Here is a 14130-nt window from a genome sequence, read left to right on the forward strand (position 1 = left end):
ATCCAATGTTCTCCTGTATATTTCTCCTACCTTGGGACACACATTTGGCAGTTTAGTTCAACAAAATGAACAGCAACCCATACATTTCTAAAATGTCTTTGTACTATTTTGGTTCTCAATAATGCCAAAAATATATCCATGTTGTGAAAAGTTCAATGCTCTTATTTTTAAAGACAGAAGAGAAAAAAGGGATATAAAAACACCAGGATCATGAATAAAAAGTATGTTTCTCCCAGAAGCTCAAGATTTCAGGAGAATGGGTTTATACTGACTTTGAATAGTGCTAACTGTCAACAACCAAGGGAAAAACTTTGTTTAAAGAATTTTTTATACTGTTATCTTACCTTTGCTACTGCACGACATAAGTTGGCTGTAAAACGTCCACTAACTTTGGTTTCATATACAGAGTTTGCAACAAAGTCATAGAGTCGATTGAGGGCAGACTGAAAATATAAAATACAAATTAAGAAATCTGTTTAGGGAATGATCTGAAAAGAAATTTCTACCACAAGTGGTACAGTGAAACCCCACTATAACACACTTTGTTATAAAATGAATTTGAATACAGAATGGTCATGGCATTTGTATCAAAATTTTATATTTCACCAATTCTTGAAGTATGACAGATCATTAGTGCCAAGATGAACAATAATCTGAGAGAATAATTTGGTGAGATGTGATGTATTGTTGAAAACAAAATAACTTATTACTGCTTTTCAATAAAAGATGTCATCAAGCAGACAATTGGTAATCTAATCATTTTTTAACTACCAACAACATAGTCATCAAGTAATCTTTGTTGGTTTTAAATGCATCCAGTGTACAATCATTGTTCCATCCAGGGAAAACAAAAACCAACTGATGTTTGCTTAGTCATCCAGCATACACACCCAAGCACCAAAAAAAGTAGTCCAAAAATTTCTCACCCAGATTTATAAATCAATTAATTTACCTATCTATTTAAGGGAAAATAACAGACCATCAATACTTACTCCATCAATCATTTTACACACCCACTGAAACAACAAGTTTATCAACCAAATTGTCAGGAGCAGTTCTGGTCACCGCCACATACATTCAGCACCCACCCACCCCATCCTTTTTATTTTCTACAGTGCCCACCAAAAATAAATTTTAAATATGTAATAGATTTTAAGTATTTCTTGTTTACTAAGCATTAAGTTGGTAACTTCATCAATGATGTCCAGTCTTGCTCCCATTCCACACCCTTTCATATATAACTAAAGAAAATGTGCAAGATTTATTTTTAACTGACTTAATTTGGATATTGTCCGATACAGGACATGATAAAATGGTAGTTTCTGGATCCCTACCATCGTGTTCTAGCAAAGTTTCAATGCATCTCTATACAACAATACATCCTGACCGAACTGACATATACGAAATAAAAAAAGTCTGATTATTTAGTCAATTTATTGTTTATTTCATGATTTTCAAATTTCATTAAAATAACATAAATAACAAAGAAGATAGTTAAAATTAAAAGGCAAGGCATTTAATTTATTGCTAACTTATAACAGCTTTGGTGGATATATTAAATACATCATGACTACATTATTTTTCAAAAATAAGATGAACAGAAGTTAAACAAAAGTACACATCAAACATAAAGTTTGATTGGTGTGGTGCTCATATTAAAATATTTCTTCTGTCCTAATATAAACACTTACCTCAAAGATGGGTGCCGAACACTGCTGGAGCACAGAGTTGAAAGTAGAAGCCATACCGATTTCCAGCATGCTTTGTTCAGTGTTCAGTCTGCCATGATCGCCATGTGTATGTTCCTGGGCACTGTTGTCAATTAGCATTAGCACCCTGGCAATATAACAATATAACATATCCTGCATAAACGTAATCCTTCCATGCAAATACTTAGATGGGTTTATACAACAGTGTACTTGAAGACAATATGAATAAATGGTATACATATCTAGCAACAGCATAAATCTATAAGTAAACAACCTCTTATTATCACAACAAGGATTGAAAAGAACAAAGGATGAGTTCTTGTTCTGCACCATCACCCATGGCAAAAAAATATCTTTAAAAAATTTAGCGGTTTTATGTAAGATCAGTTTATTCGAAAACCAATTATTTCTAGTAAATTGTTTATTAGCAAATACTCACCTAATGATAATACAGTGGGAAAAATATGACTACTTCGCAAATCAGCCCTCCCAAATAAACTTTTTAGCTAAAAAGAACAAGAAGTTATCTGCCTCCCAAGAAGCAATCAGGCAGAGTGATCTCTTAATATAGGGATTGGTTGTTGTATTACTCCCAATGTATTATAACTGGGTAACATATTTAAAGACAGTTATTTTTCCACATTTTATCTACTGCTGTACTGTGTGGGAAAACCCCCTTAATCCTTCTACATGGCTGTACTGTGTGGGAAAATCCCCTTAATCCTTCTACATGGCTGTACTGTGTGGGAAAACCCCCTTAATCCTTCTACATGAAGATAATATACAGTTTACAGAAAAGATCAACCAGTATGATTTTAAATGCCTAAAACATGATAACATCTACATCATCTCTTTCCACACACTTAGATAGATGTCAATTAAGGATATTATTTTTTGAGAAGCTGTTCTTACTTCTGAAGTTTCATTTCTGTTATATTCCCTTTCTTTTAAGCAGTGAATTTTTACTATTTACATGGATTTTCTTTATTAATAGCTGTTTTAACTGGAGGGCCATAATGTAAACTGTTAGCTAATTTAATCACCCTTGATAAATAAAGACTTTTACTATTCTTCTTCTTTTTCTTCTTCTTATTCTTATTATTATGCAGCTGACACATCTACAAGACTGCCCTCAATTATCATCACTGCCTGCATAGGTACCCAAGAGCATGGACTAAATTCCAACAATGGAACACTATAAGGTTAACCTGAATCAGACTATCATCCCTTCAAGTGTGACGTGTACAATCAATCTACTAAAAACTGAACATACTGTGGCACTGTTTTCATGAAACTTCCTAGCATGATTGTACTCAAACTTGGGAATTTTTTCTTTGAATTTTATTACATTAATTTAATTTTCATAAAACAACCATCTATATCCAGCAACATGTTAACATATTAAAACTATACAAGTTTCAACTCTCAAATCTCAAGTATATTAATCAACATCAAAACCTGCATGTGCACTAAATCTAAAGAATTTTGTAAATCAGATTCCAAGACTAACAAGCCTGCAGCAAACTCAGGAAGAGGTGCATTTTACAATACTATAAAGAACCTAAAGATTAACTGCCCTTGACATAAGACATAACAAACTATTATTTACAAGTATTAACCAGCACTACATAGAAAGAAAAAAGCTATCAATAATAAAAGTATGAACATACCTATCAACAAACTGTAACACAAAGTCTTCAAACTGGGCTGTTGCAGAACATAGTTCTCTCTCATCCTGAAATAAGAGCAAGAAAATTACTAACAAAGTTATTATACAGGGCCTGCACTGAAATATTATGGAACCATTTTCTTTATCCTAGTTTTAAGAAAAAGTAACCTTAGAAAATTTTGTTCAATATCTCTGTTACATCAGTTATGTTGGGATAGCACAGGCAACATAACCATAAACCTTGCAAATAATACGCAGTACTCAAAGAATTTTTTTTTAGACACAAGACCCAGGTCTGGTGACTATAAAAAAAATCATAAGCAAAGACTCAAATTCAACAAGCCCAGACTATAATTAAAGGCCTCTGTCCAGTACAGTTGGTAACGCTTTATCAACACAAATCAACAGTGCAATTACAAGCATTTGCTTATACCGTCTTTCAATTTATCTATTTCATTGCTAAAATCATCATGAAAAGCATAGCTCAATTAATAGTTGAGAACTAACTGAAATGTTCAATTCAGCATGTCGAATCTGTTACATACAGGCTGTATTCCTATGTCAAAAGACATGGTACACACAGGAACCATGTATTCTGTTTGCCATATGTGCAAAGAATTAAATGCACCACTCTTCCTTTTTTACTGGCATGCTTCACAAGGTAAAACCAAGAGTTCTGAAATTTATTTTTGCTAGCTTTGCTAAATCGCTTGCAAAAATGAATCACACATGGAACACTATTCTGATGACTAAAATAATCATGCTTTCTGTTTTATATATGGGATAAAATCTGACTTTGAAGAAACATTGCTGTTGTTTACAAACTTGTCAATAATCTTCAATACAGATGGCTTAAACATTCTTATTCAAGGCAGTGATATGTAATAAATTTTGTTAGCCTATCCGCATCTAGCATCTGTTTGATTTACCTATACTGGATTGTTCCACTTCATGATCTTTATTACCTATGCAAATTAGAACAATGGTCTTATCCACTGCAGCCTTCAAACAATCACTCTAGACATTGTGAGAGCATTAAGTACTACAAGAAATGGTGGTTTATCCCTGACCACTTTGCTGTTTAACTGCCTCTATTTAAACTACCCAAAGTATAGTTTTACATCAGCTCCAATCATGACTGTTTACAATTTATACATGCTATGTGTAACAGGAATATACTGAAATGTGTTGGGGTGTTCCATTTTCAAATAGTGAAAACTATTTCTCAAAACATGACCATGTCAGGGGTTTCAGGAGTAAAACTTGTGTTTTTAGCAAGCCATTTATGGCAAGTTAACATCTTGAAAATAAATTTCCACATTTCATCAGCATGGTCTATGTTTTCATGTAAAGTAGATTTTTTTTACCTCATTTAAAATACAGGAGGGGCCTGATCTGAAATCTGATGATCCCCGGGCATCGGGCTATAGGATGTTTTTAGCACTACTATGAGAAATAAAGGAAATATTTCAATCAAAGCAAACACGCACATACAAAATGCAGTCAACCTCAGCTAATGATAGCACTCGAGAGAAACACACAGAATAAATGTAGATATGGCTAAGGCTATATTAGTATAAACTACCATCAAAAGAAAATGATGCTGAAGATTATTTACCATGAATTTAAGGCCAATCAATATGGAAAAACCCATTTTTTAAATAAAATAAGTTTCTTTGCAAATACTTATGAGTATGACCACTACCTTGAAAATCCAGCACTCCTATGTTAACTTTTAGCAATAAAAAAAAGTCATCCTCCCACATAGAGGGGAGTCAGACATGAGTGATCTCTCCTTGGATAGAGGGATTGACGCTGAATCCCAAACATGTATCTGTTTCTATTAGAACATAAATACACGTTCAGTCAGTTACCAGGTAACTGTGCAGACACTGTAAGGGTGTGACTGTATTATGATCAGGGTAAAGCACTATCAACCAAACAGTTTACTTAAAAAATTGGTTTCTGCAGATACATTAACTAATCATAATACTTAGGAGAATGGTTAAGAGGTGGAGGGAGTTACATTCCAGTTTCATTGAAAATCCCATCTCTGATCCCTAAGGTGCAAGAAGCAGCCTCAAATCTTGTTACATACATGGGCCCGAGGAGTTTCTCCACATACCTAGATATGGCTAATAAGGACAAAACACCCTTCCCATAATCCAGTGGAAGTTGAGAATGACCTAGTCACTGTTGAATAACCTGTTGATATAGCATAGCTGCCAACCTTCCAGGCTCACAATTAGTGAAAATAGGGATAAAAAGTCGTGAATTTGGACACAAATTCGTGAAAAAATACCATGACAATAACTCCATCCACTCTGACTACTCCGACTATCAATACTACGCTATATCAAGTTCGCAAAATAAAAATAAAACACTACATATATGCAGAAATATTTATTTATTAAGACATGATACTGTGGCAGACTTGAACTTCCTCAACTGCTTGATCGTAAATTTGTTTTCTAAACAGTTCCAACTTCTTGCCTGCTGGTAGATCTTGGGGACTAAAATTGTTGACAAATTTTCCGCTGCTAAGGAGGTCCTAAAGTCTGTCTTTTTTTTTTTCCTCAATAAAGAAAATAATCTTTTGTTATCACTGTTGCTGTGAGGAATGCACAGGAGCTGCAGCATTTTTGGTTCTTCCACAGGAAAATTTGGAAGCGATTTTCGAGTCCGGGAACATATGTCAGAACAAATGTTTAGCATGGTCTCCAGCTGATAAAGGTAGATTGTGTTCGACACAAGAAAACTCACAAATAATGCTTAAGCGTTGGTAGCCTGCGGGTCTTCTGCCAATGGTTTAAAATATTCCAGAGCTGAAATCTGCGAATTCTTAATTTCCCCAACTTCTACGTGTTTTTTGCAACCGACATTCTTCTTCACATCGTCTCTGCGATGGCACACTGAGTGCAAAAAGCATGAATGAATATCAATGTTTAATGGCAGAATGCACGGCCAATTTTTGATATATTCCAAATTAAACTTCACTTTTTGAGTAATACATTTCTTTTTCTATGGTGGTGAAGACATTTTCAAAATCTTACATGCAATGCTGAGCGATGCTGAACAGTAACTCGAATGAGTGTTTTGACGCATGCGCGGAGCAAATTTCCGGTTAGGCCCTAGTTTCTCTCAGAAGCACTTGTAAAACTACTCTTATACATACAGATTAAAATAGGCTAAAATGCTTGCGACCGGGCCAACTGTACTAATCGGCTGTAGATCTACTAATATCGTGACCAGCGGTACCGGACCGTTTCGGCAACTGCGAATATCACAACTAGCGCTTAATGGAAAATCGGTTATTTTATTAAAGATTTAAAATAATTGAGGATCGGAAAATTCATGAATTTTTGTCTTACGGCGTGAATCCGTGAATCGCTAAAAAAGTCATGAAATTCACACCAAATTCGTGAGGGTTGGCAGCTATGATATAGGCTCTACAAGGTCAAACTGAACCCTTTAGGATGAATGGTCTCTGAGAAAAATCATAAAGTTGTCTCTGCCCTCCATCCCATGTCATGGATTATGTCAGTTAGGGAACAGTTGCAAAACAATGCTGTGCTGGCAGCTACTGTAGAAATCTCACAAAACATTCCTGGGCTAGTTCTCTAGACATTGAACAAATAACACATTTTATTAAACTCCTATTAAATACTGATGGAGCCAAACAACTTGGACCTCACTGATGCAGCCAAACAACTTGGACCTCACTGATGCAGCCAGAACAACTTGGACCTCACAGATGCAGCCAGAACAACTTGAACCTCACTCATGCAGCCAGAAGAACTTGGACCTCACTGATAAGAAAATTATGTAAATGAGGCTCTAGATAGAGATCTGAATGGTGCTTTATTCAGCCATGACAGAAGCAATGGTAGATTATTTTTCAGATACAGGACCAAAGTCTTAAGTTTTGACATGTCTAAGTTTACCAGAAGGGTCAGAGGGGTCTTTGTTTTGACCTACATCCTCCATTTCATGGTGTGACCAAAAAATGTGAGATTGTGGAAGAGAAGCCTTTTATAGTGGGCGGGCGCTATCATCTTATTCTCAAAAAGCCACCGGAGTAAAACAGCTATTTGTGGTACCAAGATTTAATGTAGAGTGATGAGCTCTAATGCACACCAATGGAAGAACATTCTCCATGTCCCCTTGTACACTCTCCAAGTGATGAGCCTTCTTGCCCAAGCAATTGTGTCTGCCACTTGTTTTAAAAAATGTTTGCACCTGAGGGCTTCTTTGCAAGTTCAATAGTTCGGGTTAAATGCCTTAGGTGAGATTGCTTGAGCAGGTAGGGAAAAATCCAACAATTTTCATTGGGATTTGTGCACCCAGTTTAAAAGATTGTCTATCCATATCTTTTCCAGTTGAGGCTAGGAATGTGGTTCAGACAGCATTGATTCCCTCACTTTTTTAAGACCTTTTGGATCAGAGGGGTTGAAGAGAAGGCATATGCCTCTTGACCATTCCAATCCATGGAAACAGATTCTACTTGACTGCCCAGGCTTCTGAATCTGGGACTGGAAAGACAAATAGATTCACAAGTGACTGACACCAGCAGGCACATATTCTACTGAATACTGAGGAGTGGATTGACCATTCAGTTTGGATTAGCTGATTTTATTAGGAAACTGAGTCTGCCATCATGCCGAGTCTGCTCAGAATATGATGGACTTGAACATGGATTTTTCATGATACCAGCTGAGAAAAATACCAAATCTAGATGCAAAGGTCAGGGTCTTTGGTCTCACACTGCCTTCTGATATTTTTACCACAGTGGAGTTGGTATGAGGATGGCCTTTTCAGAGTCTCCTGGCAAAACTGAAACTCATTCACTATGGCCTTCATCTCAGAAGATTGATATCTAATAGTCGGTCCTGGGAAGGCCACAAACCACTGACCTCCAAAATAAGGGCAGCAGGTGGGCACATCAACCCACAGATCTGTAAAGATCATAATTCCTGGAGGCCGAACCTGTATGGCACTACCGATTGTGAGGTCCTTGCCTTTCTGAGATGGTTAAATTTCATTTCCTGAAATTGGAATTTCTTGATCCATGGGGCAAAGTTTTGGTTGCCACTAAGACCAAAAAAATCATCAAAGGTTTCAAAAACTGACAACCCAGGACAATGATATCTGCTGCCAACTTGAGGAGATTCAAATGGCAAACAAATTCCTGATGCAGTTTTAACGTTTTTTTACAGTGGGTAAAATGGTCAGATGGGGAAATACTGGAGTGGAACCCAAGGCAGAGCTGAAAAGAAACAAGGGGATTCTTGTTCCAACTTAGAATATAAATCACATGATCCTCTGGGAGTATTCTGTTCGGGTAGATGGGACTCACAGACGTGAAGATGACTTAAAACTGAGATACCACTCTGACAATAATTTTTGTAAAATGTGTACTGGAATATGGAGGTACACATTTTCAAGACCTTAACCAATTGCAAATTCTTCCTCCTGAACAGCATTTAGAACTAGTCTAAATGTCTCAATTCTAAACCATGGTACCTGGATAAAAATGCTTAAACAGTTCAAGTCTGGTGGTCATACCGAATGATGAATTAGTATCCATTGAACAGATATGACAGGCCTTGATGACAAAATGCTCCCTGTAAAATCGTGTGTAAATTTGTTAAGTAATTCTTATGAAGTTGTAGCTAACGATAATGAACACATTACAAATGCATGATAAAGGACTATACCTTAAGCGCACTCAGTCTTGTAACCAAATACACTTTAAATACCTGCTTCTGAGGTTACCTGAAAAAAATATTGTCAACCGTACAGAGAGGAGAGCTAGCATATTGACTTACCTCCGTCAGGTCACTGCGAAGATGTACTGCATCAGAACAATCAACAATAGGTACCATTGCAACAAAGGTTGAAATCATCTGAAAGGTTACCTGAAAGGTTTAAAGAAAATTATCAGGATCTTTATCAAAATAATTTCTGAACCATATACACAAGAGAGAATCTTACTAATATATGCAAATATTATCTCACTGAACATGCCAATTTTTTGGTCATTAAATGTACAAGACCCTCACAGACACTGATGCTCTACTGGCTGAAAAGAATTTCCAGGAAGTCCTTAAAACTGCACAGTATTCATACAATCAGTGTTGATGAGATTCTTAAATTGGGTGCTGTGGTAGACCTATTTGGACTTCAGATTGGTGCCATTTTCTTTTAGGACCAAACTGATGTCCTAACAAGCCTTTTAGTAAAAACCCTTGTTCCTATGACCATCGTTTCAGGAATAGTAATGATAACTAAATTTTCACAATGGCTACTACTGGACGGGCAAGCAGCACCATTTTTATTTAGAACCAATTAGCCATCATAAGAAGTCTTTATGTGAAAGCCCCATCCTAAGATGACCATTCATTCTGAAGGATGAGTTATAAGATTTTAAAAATGGCTTCTGTGGTGGCCATACTGGACTTCAGATCAGTACCATTTTTATTTAGGCCAAACAAAACATAAGAAGCTTTTATGTCAAAACCTCATGCTGACCAGTAGTGTTAACAAAGATTTTCAAGACGGCCATAGTGGTGACCATACTGGGTACCATTTTCATTTACGACCATCCAGACAATATGAGTTGTCTTCTGGTGTAAAAACCATGTCAATATAACATTCCTTTATGGAGATATATCAGTAACAAGATTTTTAAGATGGCTGCTGTGGTGGCAATATTAAACATCAGATCCACTCTGTTTTAATTTTGTTCCAAAAGGCCATTTTAAAAACTATTTTTTTATAGAAAACCCACATTGACATGATCATCCATTTAGGAGTCATAATTTCAAGATTTTCAAGATGGCTACTGTGGTGGCCATATCAGATGTGCAATCAATACTGTGATAAATTTTGGTGTCATAAAAGAAAAATATAGTGTTGCTCAAGATAAAATAATTCTCACAAGTCTCAGCATTAAATACTAACTTTCAGTGGTTCATATGTTTATATGGATGATCAACAACATGGGATACATTTTTTAATACATACATGATGATATATATAACTTGTAGGGTTGATTGGCGCAACAAATAAACTGTGTAAGTATAAATAAACTGTGTAAGTATTATGTGTTTCCCTTGTGAGCTTACAACCAAGTTTTTTCCCATCTATCTCAGCATATGACCAATGGGTTTCAAGGGTATAAATACCAGTTATGTGCCCTTCTGTGACAGGCATTCTGACCGGAAGTGTGTACACCTGAGGTAGAAGACCAAATACAACCACAGTATACTCATTATGGTGATGTAATATAGTGATACAAAATGAAGTATTCCACACTATATAATATTTGAGAAAGATATTAAATAAATTAACAATATTTTCTTTTGTCTTAAAGAGTGCCACTCCCAAATAATTAACCTTGCTGTAATAGTGTTAATACAGAAAAAAAATTGTTTGTTCTGCTTCATCTTTATTAAACTGGTTGTACACTTGATACTGACTTGAGTGACAAAACAATTACACATTTTATGCTCGGCTATGAAATACTGGATTTTCCAAGTAAAATTATTGTGTTAATTCACTGGAGTGAATTACAATTAATAATTTTGTGTTGATAATAAGATAAACATGAAATTCGAAGTTATTCATAGATGCTTATGTGGCCAATTGGTAGAGATGGCTGCCTCCCAATAATGATGACTCATTTTCAAATCCAACAAGGTGTGAATTTTTTTATCTTGATGTGCTTTTTTCATTGAAAGGGAAAGAGAATTATAAAACCATTTATATTTTCTGTGTAAATAATCACAAAACACAATAGAAAATAGTAAGCCGTGCACATTGCATGGTATGTGTGTGTGTGTGACATTTGGATTTTTAGCATAGCTTTAACAATTTTTCAGTCATATGCTATGATGTCTGCAGTGTGGCAGTTTATAGAGATGTCTAGCACTGACCTCTTAATACTGAGCGCCAAGCAATTTTTGATACCATTGCAAGGTATCAAGTAAGAAATCTGCAACTTCAATCTGTTATACAGCATATATGTTTCAGCACAAAAGAAAAAGAAAATGTGCTTGTTACAAGTAAATAATAGATATATTTCATCTCATGGGTGAAAAACTTAGCTGTCACTTTGCCACTTAGTGAAAATACTGAGTTTTTCACCCACACAATGAAATATATATTATTTGCTCATTTCAAGCAAATATCCTCTATATACATATCACTGCATAATGAAATTCCACAAATGGGGTATCTTAAAGTATCAATACTGTTATCGCAGTAAGAGATAAATGCAAATATAAAGAAGCATCTACTGGAGAGCATTCATTAGGTGTATATTCCCCTCAATATTGCACCACAAATTTAATCAACATTTATGTAAGCAAAGAAGAATTCTATGTTTAATTTAATAAAGAAAAGAAATATAAAATATATCAATTCAGTCAAAACCATTTTGTAGCAAGAGAATTTAGTCTAAAACATTATCAACTGACAATTTTATTATAGATTCATTCTTGCACAGTGCAGAGTTCTTTAATATCATTATTAAATTGTTGACACTTAAATAGCTCTCCCATTAAAATGCCAAGCTGACATCAAGTTCATGTTGACCTTGTACTGAAGTAAAGCTCACGATGCTACAGGTACTATTTTCACTACAGACCAAGAAGTCATCTGAGGAGGTCTTTTTGTGAAAAGCCCATGTTAATATAACCTTCCATTCAGGAGAAGCAACAACAAGTTTTTCACGACGGTTGCTGGATGGCCATAATAGACATCAGATCTGCACCATTTATATTTATGACAAACGTGACAACATAAGAAGTCTGTCAGTAAAAACACCATGTTCAAATGAACATCCATTCAGAAGAAGTCTCAATAACATGATTTTGAGATGGACAATGTGGCAATTACATTTTATGTCCGAGCAGCACCATTTTCACTTAAGGGCCAACTAGACCAAGGGATGAATGTATGTGCAAAGTTTACAAGCAATCCTCTAAGAAGTTTAGGAGGAATAACAAACTTGTGCTAACAGAAGGACAATGCATGACAGACGACAACCATCCCAAAAGTTACCCATGTCTATGACCAGGAGAACTAGAAACTGTCAGAACTGTTGTTGCCATCATGAGTTTATGCCATTCACCACAATGAAGGGCTAAATAGAATTACCTTTTTAAAAGTTTATAGACAGAAGTTTCTACAGCTTGCTAGAATGAATCTGTGTCTGAGAATTTGAGAACTTAAAAGGTATACTGCTGCAAATAATATCAACCATAAATACAACTGACATTATTAATATATAACAAAAAAGGAATTTTATTACCAATAGTTCTCATCAATCCATTACAGTTTTCTCTTACCAGGCACTTTTTGAAGTCATTCTGGTCTATTCCTGGTATTGAGAGGTTCAAAAGAGGCAAAACATGTGAGGGTCCCTCGGGGTACCACTTGCCTGCTCTCAGCATGGGGCGTGCTACAGATACCACACAGTTCATACAAGCTATCAACCGGTGAGGCTCTATAAGGGTCTCCATTGCTGGATACATTCTAGGAAAAAGAAAAAGAAAAAAGATTAACTTCTAGCATTCGTTGTAATTATTTGTTGCAACTAATGTCCAGAAGGTAAAACCTAATATTCTACTTCTTGGAAAATTACTATTCACAAATTTCCAAACTTCTGGATGTTCATTAAAAATATCATATCAAAAAACAAAATTTATATCACAAACTTCTCCCCATTCACCTTAAGAATATCATAAATAATTTTTTTATATAAATACCATTGGTTAGAAGTACAACCAGAAAAAGTGCACTAGATTTCACTTCTGTACTACTTGGATAAAAAAGTGGCCACCATCCTATGGTCATGCAGTAAGGATTGAGGATGAATTTATGACAGTGGTCTCCTTATAGGAGGATGATTAATACAAAATTTACAAAGTGTGACATATGTAATTCAAATCTACAGGAATAAATGCTCCATAAGGCATTTTAGTTTTCAACATCAGCTAACTCAAAAATGTGTTATATTTTTCTCCTCCATCCAAACTAAAAGACAAAATGTGTTATCATTATTAAAAAGTATATCCTAGAGCTTATAATGCATATTATGATAGTTGCCCTCTAGATGTTTCATGGTCACCCTCCAAAGAAAGTATTTCAATTACTTTTTAAAAAAGTGACATATGCTAAATTAGGTTTCATACTATGATATCTTTCCATCAGTATATAATTCATCTAAAATGCAAGGATTTCAATCAATTAGAGCAGAATAATATGAGCATAACATGAAGCTTACTGTATGTTAGATTAGTGAAAATGAAATTACCATCTGTATTCACTTATAAGTCAAGGCCAATTGCAAACTGCACAAACCCAGATATGCCATTACATAATGTGCAGACAGATCAGAGTTAATGCAGTTTGTAAGGAACAATATGCACATTAAACAACACGTACCCTTATCTGCTCATGTGATGGCAGATCTGGTCTATATTGTTTGCAGCTGGACTCAACTTATAAGCAAGTATATATAGAAAATATTATAAGAAATGGTTATGATTGTGTGTTAGAAATATTATGATACTCATTAATCAAATTACTGAGAATACTGATGGCTTGCAAGGTAATGGTAACAGTACATCACACTGGATCAAGAGGATGTATAGAAATTGCCAGAAATTTATTGATGATCATGTTCCTTTTTATGCAAATACAAGTATAGCTCTAACAACATGTAATGTGAATGTTGCATGTTTT

The 14130-nt window shown here is 35.2% G+C and overlaps 1 protein-coding gene across 1 annotated transcript in view; it reads right to left on the reverse strand.

The window, feature by feature from the left end:
• Positions 1–14130, reverse strand: part of LOC149808324 (proteasome activator complex subunit 4B-like) — a 155972-nt gene that overhangs the window by 108249 nt on the left and 33593 nt on the right. Inside the window, exons 12-16 of the mRNA XM_089975872.1 lie at positions 12732–12918; positions 9207–9296; positions 3380–3444; positions 1692–1836; positions 345–443 (exon numbers count right to left, since the gene is read on the reverse strand). Coding sequence (XP_089831998.1) covers positions 345–443; positions 1692–1836; positions 3380–3444; positions 9207–9296; positions 12732–12918 — 586 coding nt within the window. The remainder of the gene's footprint in view (positions 1–344; positions 444–1691; positions 1837–3379; positions 3445–9206; positions 9297–12731; positions 12919–14130) is intronic.

The sequence above is a fragment of the Sinohyriopsis cumingii genome, chromosome 1 (genome assembly GCF_028554795.1).
Source record: "Sinohyriopsis cumingii isolate HCF-2022 chromosome 1, ASM2855479v2, whole genome shotgun sequence".
Taxonomy (NCBI): domain Eukaryota; kingdom Metazoa; phylum Mollusca; class Bivalvia; order Unionida; family Unionidae; genus Sinohyriopsis; species Sinohyriopsis cumingii.